Source organism: Vombatus ursinus, unplaced genomic scaffold (assembly GCF_900497805.2).
Source record: "Vombatus ursinus unplaced genomic scaffold, bare-nosed wombat genome assembly UNPS02014794.1, whole genome shotgun sequence".
Taxonomy (NCBI): Eukaryota; Metazoa; Chordata; class Mammalia; order Diprotodontia; family Vombatidae; genus Vombatus; species Vombatus ursinus.
Window position 1 is genome coordinate 13,382,296 of NW_020954572.1, and position 14,280 is coordinate 13,396,575.

The 14,280-nt window shown below is 35.7% G+C and overlaps 1 protein-coding gene and 1 pseudogene across 1 annotated transcript in view; both read left to right on the forward strand.

Annotated features, from left to right (window-relative positions):
• The window catches only part of ARHGAP5 (Rho GTPase activating protein 5), a 98,528-nt gene that overhangs the window by 67,413 nt on the left and 16,835 nt on the right, over nt 1-14,280 (forward strand). Inside the window, exon 4 of the mRNA XM_027869977.1 lies at nt 11,238-11,315. Coding sequence (XP_027725778.1) covers nt 11,238-11,315 — 78 coding nt within the window. The remainder of the gene's footprint in view (nt 1-11,237; nt 11,316-14,280) is intronic.
• On the forward strand, nt 11,425-12,542 carry LOC114048974 (annotated as a pseudogene).

A 14,280-nucleotide genomic window follows, 5' to 3' on the forward strand; every position in this document is an offset into this window, starting at 1 on the left:
TATAGTGCTGTATTTAGAGTCAGGAAGAATTCCATTAAAATAATATCTCTGTAGCACTTTGTAGCCCTGGGCAAGTCACTTAATTTCTCCTAGATATGTTTCCTGTTATATTAAAGTGTGGCTTGGCTGGTTATACTACATGGCCTCCGTTTTAGCTCTAAGTCTGTGATCCTATGAAGTAACCTGCCTGCTTACACTTTTAGTCCACCTCTAGAAGTTTGCTACTTTTGATGATTTTTTTCTCATTCAAAAATCTCACATCTAGTTTAGCACCCTCTCTCCTGGGGTAAGAATAACATTCTATAATTAAAATGGTGGTTTATATAAATTTCCTGATCCTCAAAACATTATCATGAATCAGACAGTATACACGATTACTAATATACTTTTCAGATGAAGAAACTGAGACAAAATCTCCTGAATCTAATTGTGTAACTATTGAAATTTTGTTGTCTTTGTTTCATTTTTGTCCATATATTTACTGATTTTAATAAAACTGAGCTATAATATATTTTACCAGTAGGTGTCATATACAGTAAACCTAGCACATTAGGGTAATTTGCTCTAGCCTCAGAATTTCTTAATTTTTTGACTTCATTTGTAAGAAATTTGCTTTCTTCTGAATCATTTCTTTAAGTCTAAAATGATTGAACTATGATTACATATGATGGAGATTTGTTTATAAAAGCAGAAAGTGGACAAGACATTTAATTATCCAATTGTATTCATGGATGGACATATATAGTAAATTTAACTAGCAGGAAACTGAAATATCAATACCTCATTCACTTATTAAATGGCTATTAGTGCTAAGTGTTAGCATACTCTTATAAATACATTTTCTTTCAGAATATTTGATTAATTAGAACATCTCTAGTCATGAGAAAGAAGAACATTTACTGTGCTAGTTTATTGAGAGTGGGAGTGAAAGTAATAACTTGAGTATAGCTGAAACTTAAAGGAGTACATATCAATTCTGGAAATACTAAACCCCCCCCCCTTTTCTTAAATAAAAATGAGTCTTGTGTCTTACTAGCAAGAAGAGAACTTATGTATAGCTGCAGGGTTAGGTTTTAATATAGGAATTTTTTTTTTTTTTTTTGAGAGGGAATTGGTGGTTGGAATTAATAGCTTGTGTTCAGAGAAGGAAAATGACTAAATAATTGAAAAGGTATAGGAATGGAATTGTAAGTCAATGCTAATTGTTTTGGCTTCTCCATAGGAGATGAGTAGAGGAATTAAACTGGAGGACAGTTACTTGTTTCCCCTAAATTCTGCTAACTCATTCAACAAACAGTAATTATCCCTATGAGCATTTTGTAGTCCTTTGGTAAAAGGATCAAGATTTTACTGCTTTCTTCTTTTTCTTTTTTCTAAAATCTTTTGTAAGAGAGATAAGTAATAGTTGTCTCTCAGTCTGTTTTGGGAACGGTCATGTGAAAATGGGAATAAAGTTAAATACTTTATTGATGAATAAGTAGGGTTAGACCTGTGTTTGGAGGCATGTTCAGACTTTGAGTTATTGTGCTTTTGTTTTAATAATTTTAACAGCTTTATTCTTGTGTTGAGAAAGTATGACTTTGCAAGTTTTAAGAGGCCTGCAAAACTCTGGGTGTGCCTGAACCAGATTAAAATGAAACTGGGAAATGTTTAACAAAATAAATAAAAATACAGTACAACACGGGCAGTGTTAATTTGTTTTTTAATTTAATATATAGCCTGCAAGGATCTAGTTCTATTTAAGTTTGACATCATTTTTTTTAGAGAATAGAGCAATGGGGGCAGCTAGATGGCACAGTGGATAGAGTGCTGGTCCTGGAGTCTGGAGGACCTGAGTTCATATTCAGCCTCAGACACATAACCCTAACCGTGTGACCCTGGGCAAGTCACTTAACCCCATTGCCTAGTTCCCCCCCCCCAAAAAGAGAATAGAGAAATGGCCTGAACCATGTGACGAAGACCTGAGTTCAAATTCTACCTCTTACATGTACTATGTGGTTTTGGGCAAGTCCCATCTTATTGTCCCATTCTTCTCTCTTAGGCCTGCACATCATAAGACATTTGCAGGTGTGTAATAGTGGAGGGATTTTCCTCCTTCACTGGTAGGGTTCCTCACCTTACACTGATGAAATCACCAGTCTAGAACACATTTTTTCTTTGTTTTTTCCTTTATGTCCTCTATAAGTGGTCTTTATTCCTTCCCCTTCCCCCCTTTTTTGGTCTTGATTTCCTTCCTTGGACTTGGGGAGAAATATATGCGTCATAAACAATCAGATATCATGGTCTAAAAAGAGCCTGCGGTTTTAGAAAATAAAAATTAATAGAAGAAAATTGGAAATTTCAGCATGGAGAGAAATGTGTTATATCACAAGAATTTGTGAGTACAATGAATTAAGACATTTAATTATCCACATTAATGAAACAAGTTCTCTGTAAGGAAACAAGTTCTCTGTAGTTAGGACTTTTCAGTTCTGCTGTTAACTATTCAGTAAATGAGATGTTTTGAATGTCAGTAACCAGAAAGGTAGGTGACATAAAACTTGTCAGGAGTTTTGAGATTTGAGAGTCTTAAGTTATTTGCTAAAGGATCCATACAAGTATATTTATTTTTATTCAGTTACATGTAATAAATTCATATAATCATAAAATAGCAATTATTATATGTAAAATGCTGACACAACTAAGATTTAAAATTCCTTTTAAATTTCTAATTAAAAAAAAAAGACATTTAACAGCATTGCCTTTTTTCTCCTGAAGTTTTTTCTGTTTCTCAGAATTAAGTGTACTGATTTCCTCAAATGGTCTAGGATTAAATTTTTAGCTTTATTGATGTTTCTGAGATTGAAATTGACTAAAACCTGAAATTCAGCAGAGTAGTAGTATTATCAATAATACTGGTAGTGCTATGCTTAGTTTCGTATTTCAAAAAGCAAAACATCTGTTGCTTCCCACATATAAAACTAGTTATTACAGCAGTAGTATCAAAAGAAAAAATTAATTCTTTTGTCTTGGTTTGGCAATTTGAAAGTGTGGTGCAAACAGACAAATGTATTTTTAGAACACTTACTGTGTAAAAGCTATATAACTGATTGTTGGCATGGATGATTGACACCCAATGATAAAATGAAAGGCAGTGTTTTAGCAACCATATTTCTGCAGGACATTCTTCTTGTTAAGTTAAGTGGAGCTGAATTTTAAGTAGCAATTTAGTGGCTGCATAAATCTAAGACAATGACAGGTATTATATGTGATGTCTTTTCTGTCTAACTTCTCAGATATGTAAAATTGCTGTGTTTATCATTTAAGTATGAATTATAATTTACCAGATAAAGTAAATGATATGTTAAGTTTTTAAAAATTCTTTAGTGATCCTAAAACTTTAGGGAAAAAAATCTTAGAAGTGTGTTAGCAAAAATGATCCACAATTAATGTAATAGTTTGAATCTATCATACACATATGCATCCATGCACATTTTTCATTATAAAACCTTAACCAATGATTTTTTTTAGCATATTTTTATTGGCTTGCAATGTGACCTATTATTGATCGAAATAAATTTCTTCTTTTTTTTTTTTTTTTTACTATTTTCATACACAGTCATAATTTCCATTTCTTTTACATAAGCCCTTAAGATAAGAGTGGTATTTGCAAAGCATTTGCTACCTAAAAGGCATATAGGCGTAATGAAGAACTATAAATTTTCTACAGTTGATTATAAAGTTGATTTTTAAAGTTTTGATTTTTAAAATTTATTTTGTTATAGCTAGAAGATATCCTAGAGTGAAAGAGTCTGACATTCAAATATACTTTGAGATAGAATAGTTCAACTTCTTTTTTTTAAAGAAAAGCTACATTCTTAAGTGTTGTTTTCTTTTTCTATAGAAATTCTTAAAACTTTTTTTTTTAAACTTCTGTCTTGGTCAAATGGAAAAAGTAAGAGTTTTAGGGTATTAGCAAATTGTCTCTAGGTAATTATCTTAACTACATTTTGAATACTAGGATCAGTCTTTAATTTCTAAAGAAATTTTGGCAATAATATATTCATTTAGTAACTACCTTTCCATAATATCAACTGTCATACATTGAAAATAGGAGTAAACAAAATTAGGATTTTGTCCCATGCCTTGAATACTCTCCCTCTTTATCTCTGCTTCTTAACTTCCTTGCCTTCCTCTAAGTCTTAGCTAATATTTTACTTTGTGCAGGAAGTCTTGTCCATCCCTTCTTAATCTTAGTGCCTTCCCTCTAAGAATACCTCCAATTTATCCAGTTTATTGCACATAGTTATTTGCCTTATTAGACTGTGAGCTCTTTGAGAACAATGACTCTATTGCCTTTCTCTGTATCCCAGTGCTTTGCACAGTGCCTTGTATATAGTAGGCACTTATTAAATGCTCATTGACTGACTAACTCTCCCCAGATTAATTTTATGAACTAGGAGACAGAGGCCCAGAAAGGTGAAGTGATGTACCTTGTACTGGTTGTAAATGGCAGAGATAGAATTTAAAGCAAGGTACTTTGACTTAAAATTCATCTTTTTTTTCCACTGTTGGTGGATGACATAGGGCAAATTGCTAATAGAAGAATAGGATTTCAAAGGGCATGGTGGACAGAGTTAATATGAAAGGATAGTATCTTTAGGGTGGATTATGGCTGATAATTGAGGAGAAAAGGTAGCAGTGGGGAGATACTGGTACTTAGGGTGAGTAATAGGAATAAAGGAGGCAAGATGTTAAGAAGTAGTAATTTTGATAGACTTTGTCCATAATGACATGGAAGCTGGAGGACAGAGTGGAAGAGTATTGGATAAACTGAGGAATTAGTTCTAAAGAGTTTGTAAAATAAATTAGCCCCCAAATTCTAAGTAGAATGATGTTATCATGGTGTTAGCCTCTGCAAATTTTTCTCATAAGATTTTGAGCTAGTACAGCAGCATCTGAGTTCAAGAAGTTATAGCCAAATGATAGAATTGGCCAGTGGAACAAGTTTCAGTGGCTTGCTTGCTTAGTTTCAGGGCTAGCAAACATTTATCTAGAGATTTAGGCTAATTATTAGGGGAGATAGAATTTATGTAATTTAATTGATGAATCAGGTTCAATTTTACATTTTTCTAATGAAAAAGGTTTTTGGTGTTTCATTTAATACCTGAATACCTTTTAAAGGTCTATACTATTTTACTTTTCAAATTGGTTTTGCTGCAGTGTCAAATGTCTTTAAATAAAAATACATTTTACCTATTTCTCAACAGAAATTTAATTTTAACAAAGCATGGTATGGTGTATAGAAAGCTGACTTTGGAGTCAGGTTGACCTAGGTTCAAGCCCAACTTGTAACACCTTCTGGCTTTGTGACCCTGGGAAAACTGTATTTAACGTCTTAATGCTCCAAGCAGTGCTTTAAGACTGTAGTTTCAGAGCACTTTGCATTGGTAAAGTTTGCTCTGATTCAAGGAATCCTGTATGAATGAAGTCTCTTCATAATATCCTAAAGTTGTATATAAATGAGTAGTTGTTATAATAATATAATGTTAACATTTAATATATGTGCATATATATTTATATAATAGGTGTGTGTGTATAAATCAGGGAAAGCAGAGCTGCCAGTATTAACCATAGAAAATTTCTGAATCTACTCATAGCTTATGTTTGTTACCATTCAGTTGAAGGTAAACAGAACTGACTCTAGGCAAAATTGTGAAGCATTTAAAATGTGTTTACTTCATCTTTAGCCTCTCTTTTCACCCTAAGTGTCAGATCCCTTCAGCTCCATATTCGTCACTAGCTTGTACTCTTCCCCCCTTTCTCTTTTGTTGAACTAGGAAAGGATTTAATATCAGTTGTTAATGTTTGCTGTGGAGAAGGAAGCGCCAAACCATTCCAGTATCTCCTTTTTTGATCTGAGCCAAATGTCTCTTATCCTACTTCATTTATTTAGTATTTTCTTAGTTAGCCCCATTTATCTGACACCTTGGGAATCATTCCCTCTGCTACTGGTAATCAAGTGTCTGACAAAATATTTTATGTAATGAATCCTCTTTCCTGATAGTTATTGTGTTTCTTAAATGGTGGGTTGCTTTTACTACTGAAATTTAATATATTCGATTCTGTGTAAGGATACCAGTTTGCATCAATATCTCTGCTTTAGAATATTTACAAGGAAATAAGCCTCATATGGCTTGTAGTCTGTGATCTGTAGTATTATTTTACGTATATAGAGGTTAAACTTTAATCTCTAGACATTGCACTAAAGCCTCGCATTGTTCAACCCTTCTGAGCCTTGGTTTTAACTTCCTCTTTAAAATAAAAGAATTGTATGTTTATGACAAAATGGCAGAGTGAGTGGTCACTTGTCAGCATAACGTCTTGCTCCACTATCTCAAAACAGCAAGAAATTTACTAAATAATTAAAATTACAGGGAAAGAAGGACTCCTAACAAGGTTAAGTCTTCTGGGGGAAAAAAATTTCATGATGAGTACACTCTCCCATTCATACTGTCTGTCCTACAATTAAAATATGAGACATGAATTTCAAGATTTGACTTTTCAAGCATCTTTGCTATTCTCTTTTTGATAGTGACCTAATCTGATTCCTACCCATTCGTTGGGGCAAAATCGGGCCACTCTAGCAGTTGCAAGAACTAGGGGGAGGAATCTAGTAGTGTAAAACCAGGTAGTGTAGAAGGAACTTATCCAAGGATAAATTCAGTTACAGTGTTTTACCTGCATTAGAAACCTCGAAAGTATTTTATGGAATGATACCTCTTTCCTGAGAGTTATTGTATTTCTTGAATAGTGGATTGCTCTTACTATAGACACCTTCGTATTACACATGCCTTTTTTTTTTTTGATTGCAGGAATGGTTCAACATAAGGAAGACTATTCATATTTTTTAAAAAATCACAATAAGATAACAAAAATCACACACCAGAAAGGCTTTTGATGAAATCCAGTATCTAGTTCTGTTAACACTAGAAAGCATAGAATTACCTTTCCTTAATATAATAAGTAATGCAGTAACAGTAATAGTATTTATATATTGTTTTGAGGTGAAGTAGGTGCTATTATTCCCATTTTACAGCGGAGGAGACTGAGACTGTGCACTTGTGATTAAGTGCACAAATGACTTAATCATGGTCCCATAGCTAGTGTCTGAAGCAAACTAGATTTTCTGATTCCAATTCTAGCTCTCTACTATACTATCTAGTTGTCTAAAACTTGCTTATAGGATGTTCAGGGAGGATTAGCACCTCTGGCTTGAGGGCTTGCCCAGACATTTTCAGGGCTGCTCATCTACCTTTGGTATCTACCTGCTACTCAGTTTTCACGTGTAGCTCCAAGAAGCTGTAGCATGTGCTTTACCCCGGTAAAACCATCTTGGCAGATGGGCTAAACTAGGTTTAGGGTAACCGAACACGCCTCAAACCCATTAGTGAGGTAGGGGGAGGTCTACCCTAGGCATGTAAAGATTTCCCCCCAGCGGAATTGGTAAACGAGAACAATTTGTTCCAATGGCCATGAAAGTGGTGGAAGCAGGTGCTGTGGAGCACTTAGAGCTTGGTCAAACATTGAAAACACCAAGGTCACTGGCAACCTGGGCCATTACCAGTCATCTTGATTTTTGTCTTGCCGTGAAACTTCAGTGACTCTGGGAGACAGAGTGAGGCTGATGACTCTGTGCAAGTCTGCCTCACTTAAATCCATTTCACATGCAGGTCAAGACATCACCCCCATGATGCCATTAGTCCTTTTTGAAAGGGAAGACAGAAGACAAACGACAACTCTCTCCATGTGATGTGATTAAAGATGTTCATCCCTAATGGTCCAGAAATGAGAAAATGGGTGACAGTACATGATAGGAGACAGACAGTGTAGAGGGACCAAGAGAAAATTTGGGTGTTCTTAACACTGTCGTACAAATCAATGTGACTCAACCAGGAAATAAGAAGAAAAAACAATCTATAAAATTAGTAGGGTCTGATAACATTGCAAAATACTGTATTTATAAGAGATGCCCATCAATTGGGGAATGGCTGAATAAGCTGTGGTATGTGATTGTGTTAGAATATTATTATGTGGTAAGAAATGACAAGCAGGATGATTTCAGAAAAACTTGGAAAGATTTACATGAACTGATGCAAATTGAAGTGAGCAGAACCAGGAGAATGTTGGACACAGTAACAATAACATTGTATGATAAAGACCTGTGAATGACTTAGCTATTCTCAGCAATACAATGATCCAAGGCAATCCCAAAGGACTAATGATGAAGTGTACTGTCCTGCAGAACTGATGTTGTTTAAATACAGAATGAAGCATGCTTTTTTTTTTTTATTCAAGTTGCCTTGTATGGAATGACTAATGTGGAAATGTTTTATATGATTGCACATGTATAACCTACATTTGATTGCTTACCATCTCAGGGAGGGAGAGAGATACAGAATTTGGAACTGAAAGTGTTAAAAAAAAAGTATAAAAATCATTTTAACATGTTATTTGGGAAAAAAATTTTTTTTTAAAAAATACTGTATGCAAAGAAATAAAAAGCAGGTGTATTTTAATGTTCTTTCCATTTAGATTGTTTTAGTCATTGTATATATTGTTTTCCTGCTTATTTTTTCCCATGCTTCTCTCTGTTAAGAAATAATTATAAAGAAATATTATTTCTTAGCAGCACAGTAACATTCCGTTACTTTCATGTATCATAACATTTGTTTAGCCATTCTTTTATTGGTGGATATCTTTGTTTCCAGTTCTTTGCTACAGCAACATATCAGAGAATATAAAAGGTAGAAGCAAGAACAGAGGATGGAAGATGAATGTAAAAGCATGGTGTGGGTTTGTAAGAATATTGTCTAATGTGCTAAAGTTAAAGATAAGAGTATATATATTGAGAGTTATGTTATAGGTCCTATGACATCTTGAAGAATTATTAAATTATGTGCATATATGCAGAGAAATATCTGGACTATTATTTATTTAAAATGGGACTTTTTGTTCTAGCAGTTTTAAGAATAAAATACCGATCTCTAATATTTTTATCAGACTAGTGTAGTGGAAGTAGCCAAGTATTTCAAATTACAGGAACTTCAATTCAGATCCTGGGCCTGCCATTTTTTACCCATTTGACCGTAAATGAGCCACTTAATATTCCTTAATTTCCTCATGTATAAAATTAACAACTAGGTGGCCTCTGAAGTCCTTTCTTTCCACATCTAGACCTATGATCCTAAGTAGCAATATCATAAATGTCATGAACCTGATAAATTTTGTGATTAAAAACCTCTCCACTCATATCAATAACACTAATAATAATAATAATGATATACCTATGGTTATTATAAATTGCAAATGTGAAAGCTTCAAATCATTCCCATAAATCTGTATGTTACTTTTTTATTATGATTGTAACTAAGGATTTGTATTTTAAAATTTTATAAATTCCTAATTTTCTTTGAATAATGTGAGCTAAGAAAGTTGTTGGCATAGATTGTTTTACAAAAAGTTATTGGACTTGCCTTTTTCTGTTTAAAAAATAAAGAGGGAACGTTGCTACACAAATTGGGGAAATCACTGATTTAAACTTTCTAGAGTTCAGTTTTTGCATCTACAAAATTCAGAAGCTGGGCAACACAATCTTTAAGAGCATTTCCAGCTTAATGTTTATGATTCTCTGAAACTTTCACATAGAAACCCTTCAAATATTTGAAAATAACTCTCATGTGTGTCAAGCTTTCTTTTCTCCAAACTAAGAGCCTGTAGCCCCTTCACGTTTTCTTCATATGTTGTTTAATCCCCTCACCATTCCTGTTTACTCACTTTTGGATACACTTTAGTTTGATAATGTCTCTTCTTGAAATACTAGGATACTTCAAGGATGGCCTTCCCAAGGTAGAGTATTACTTTATACTTCTTTTAAGCTAACCTAAGACTAGCTTTGATGTTTTTCAACCATATCTCTTCGTAAGCATCAGCATTGTGATATGGTTGAAGAACAAACACTAAAGCCATTCTTAGGTTAGGTTAATAGTATTTTAAGAAGTATAAGAGTTAATGTTGTCACTGCATGCAATCAAGAAAAAGTTACCTTTTTTAAAAAATCAGCATTTTCATGTCCCAACCTTGGGTTTTGTGTCTCTTCGTAAGGGTTTGCAGACTGAAATGTTACTCTCTACTTGTGTTCCTCTCCTAAAATATGTGAATGAAATAACTACCTTCTTTCCTACATGAAGATTGGGGTGGAGGGTGGAGAAGTCTTTAAATTGAAAAAATTTTAAAAATCAAAATCAAATTTGATTTTTTTAACCCGATGCAGTATCCTTCAGAAAACATATTAACTTATCTTGAATTTCGTCATAAAATTATCTTTTTTCCTTTTAAATGATTTGATGGATTTATTTCATTCTTTATGGAAATGTAATTAAATCTCAAGGGCTTCGTTTTCTCCTTGGGAATTAAGTGATCCATTTTACAAATGTTTACTTCATAGTCAACTTTTCAAAAGCACATTTATTCCTTGAAGTAGAATATTACCTGCAATCAGGTTTCAGTGAGTTAATGAGAAAACATAAGAAAAATGGTGTAAGGGAAATTTTTCAGTACTTATACTCTGGGAGAGATGCCAGTCAAGAGTTTTTTGTTTTTTCCACCATACATATTTAAAATAAAATTGCTTATGAAAACTAGCTCCAGCTTGATTAAACTTAGTTCTGTAACACTGATGTTAAATAATTAATAAAATTGTCTGAAATAAAGCCTTTTAAAAGATGTTAGAATTATGAATTCATTTTAACCATTCATTTTCACCACTTTAACATTTATTAAGCACGTACTATACAAAAATAAGTGAACTAAATATAGCAAGAATAAAAATGTTTAAGATAGGTTCCCTGCCTTCATGGAACTTGCAGTCTAGTAGAGTTTGCCTCTTGACCAAAAACTGTTAAGTTTTTATAAGTGACTTTCAATTTGTATTTCAGATTTTATTACTTCAGTGGATCAACTTTTAAACTTCATTTTACTTTTTGACAAATTAAATACTAAAATTTATATACATCCTAATTAAAATTCAAGTTGTTGACTTAGAAACTCTCATGTGGAAGAATGTTTTGTTATCATATTTTCAAAGTATGCCATAGTTTGCTTCAGAATTTTTAATGCAGTTTTTATTTAGATAAATTGTTATATACAAGGCACAATTTAAATGTGATTATTCTGAACATGTTTCTTTTCTCTTTAAGGACTTTGTACTGAAGGCCTCTATCGTGTTAGTGGGAACAAAACTGATCAAGACAACATTCAAAAGCAATTTGATCAAGGTAATGATAAACTGCTATATATCATAAAATCTAATTCTGTTCTTTTTTGTTGTAAGAATTTAATGGTTTGAGTAAGTTAATTGTTAAGTACAGTAAGCCAAGAGATTCAATGGAGTGAGGCCTTAAAAAACCATGGGATTTAGTTACAAATCAGTCACCTTCAAATCCATTTCTGTGGAATTTATGAGTGGCTGTAAGAGGGAATATGAAAGGCAAATTGTTCAACAGTTTTGATTTTAAGGAATGGAGGAGATAAGGTAGTTAGAAAAGGCAGGGGTAATGTCACAGACGCCATATCTAGCTACCTGTGCAGGCAGGGCTACCCAGGAGCTGCTGAACAGGCCCCAGGAGCCCCACCAGGCAGTTATTACCCAGGACATCCCCAGTATGGAGAGGGGCTACCTCCTGGTGAGTGTTGTGGAGGCCCAGCTCCTGGAGGGCCCTACAGACCACCATCTGGTGGCGGGGCCTGTGGACATCCCAGCACTAGAGGGCTGCCCTCATCAGCTCCTGGAGGATCTTATGGAGGCTCTGCCCCAGGAGGTCTCTATGGCCAGCCTGCTACAAATCCCTATAATACCCTTCAGCCAGGACCTTATGGGCAAGGCCCAGCAGCAGGTACCATTCCTCTTGGTGTAAACCCCAAAGCCTACTCCTGGTTCCAGACAGTGAATTCAGATCACAGTGGCTCCATCTCTGTGAAGGAGCTCAAGCAGGCCGGAGTTGGTCCACATTCAATGATGAAACCTGCCTCATGATGATAAACATGTTTGACAAGACCAAAACAGGCCGGATTGACCTCTTTGTCATCTCTGCGTTATGGACCTTCATCCAACAGTGGAAGAACCTTTTCCAGCAATATGACTGGGACCACTCAGGCTCCATCAGCTACAGTGAGCTGCAGCAAGCTCTGTCCCAGATGGGCTACAACCTTAGCCCTCAGTTCACCCAGCTGCTGCTCTCCTGGTCCTGCCCTACTACTGCCAACCGTGCCATGCAACTAGACCGCTTCATCTAAGTGTGCACCCAATTGCAAGTGCTGACCGGGAGAAGGACACAAAGATGCAGAGCAATGTCTGGTTCAGCTTTGAGGAATTCGTCATCATGACAGCCTCACGATGTTGTGACTTCAACACAGTGCATGAGTTCTCCATAGGGGCAGAGCTGGAGGGGATGCCTAGCCTCGGAGATCCAGGGACCTTGAATAACCTTCCCCTGCCCCCCTAAACTGGGAACGGTGAAGGAGTTTCTTGCCTGTCCTCTGCCTTCTCTCACCACTGCCCCCAAAAGAAAGTAGAGCTCCTCTTTCTTTAAGTGGTAACATTCTCAGAAAGGAGTCTTAGAACCTGATCGTGACTGCCATGCTGTGGCCATTGGAGGAGTGACCAGCCCTGTCAGCCCTAGGACCTAGGCCCTAGAGCAAGCAGGATGGAGATCGCACAGCTGTGGCTATCCTCACCAGTGGGCAGCCTCAGCTCGCTTCCAGGCCTGGGAGATATGAGGCTCAGCCCTTTTGGCTCAGGATAACAAGCAACTTGGTCAGCTCAGGCCTTTGTATCCAGGCAAGTCTTGTGGCCTTTCCTGATGGCTTATGTTAGCACTAGCTCATCTCTTACCACCGTATATATTCTCCTCACTTTGTTGTGTGTCATTTTATATTAGACAGACTTGGGTTTTCTGAAGGTGAAACAGAGACCAGGGCAGGGCATTTCCCCTTGAACCCCCTGCTTCCTGGCCCCATGCTGTGCCCGTTGCTGCTGCGGTGTCCAGGGGTGGGCACTCTCCAGCCCACTTCGTGTCACCTGCTGTTGCCAATGCATCTCTATGTTGTTTTCAGTTTGTAGGGGCCAAAAGTCCAGCACATCATAAGCTTCAATAAAGGGGTGCTACCTCAAAGAAAAAAAAAAGGCAACTAGGTCAAGTAAAAATTTCTTCAAGGGAGGGAATATAGGTGCTTTATGTTCATATAAAGACAGCTGGTCCCTGTACAAGAAAATGACATAAAAAGGAAAAACAAAGGGTTCCTTAAAATAATGGAATGGTATACTCTTGTCCAGGAATAGAATACACCTAAGAAGGACTTATAAGAATACACTTTTCTACAGTGTTAAAAATCTAATAAATTACTGAATCTAATATATAAACTGAAAAGGAAAGGAGAAGGAAAAAACTGCTTATATCCACTAGGCTAACTGCCATACAGAGTATCCATAGTGTAGGAAAAACTCCAGTAGTAGAGATGCTCAGAAATTAGCAGGGGACAAAACCCAGCAAAGGACACAGCAATAAAATCCCCAGCCCCCAATGCCTTTACACAAATGCACAAAGAATGGATTTAAATTAAAAACTGGATTCTAATGCTAAGAGACATATTTGTCTTAGAGTTACCACTGGGAAGGATAATTTGGATAGAAGTCTTCATACTGTGCTTTAGAAATTTTCAGATCATACAAAACTAAGACAGCGAACATATTGGATGATAGAATCAGGATCCAAAAACAGCTTGATAGGCTAGTGATCATTGAATAGGAGACTTAATAGGAATAAAGTTCAGTCATCTTCATGAGCACAAAATGGAGGAGGGCCTGGCTGGATGGCAGTTTGTCTGCAGAAGTACTGCTAGCTTAGTATGGTGGTGTAGTATAGTGGAAGGAGTGTTGAGTCAGGAATCAAATGATCTGTGTTTGAAATTCAGCTCTTGGAAAAGTCAAGAGCCTTTTGGAAAAAGCTTTGAACCTCAGTTTCCTCAAGTTCTTTCCCAGCTCTATATCTAGTATTATGTTTTATTTGTGAATAGTGTGCAATATGGCTGTCAGAACTGTCATTTTAGTTTTCATTAGGAAATGCTATAGCATCCTGCACTAGAGGGAGGATAATTCTTTTTTACTTTTTCATAGTCAGTCCATTCTTAAGCATTATGTTTAGCTCTGGGCACCAAAATTTTAAAAATTAGTTCATTGATAAG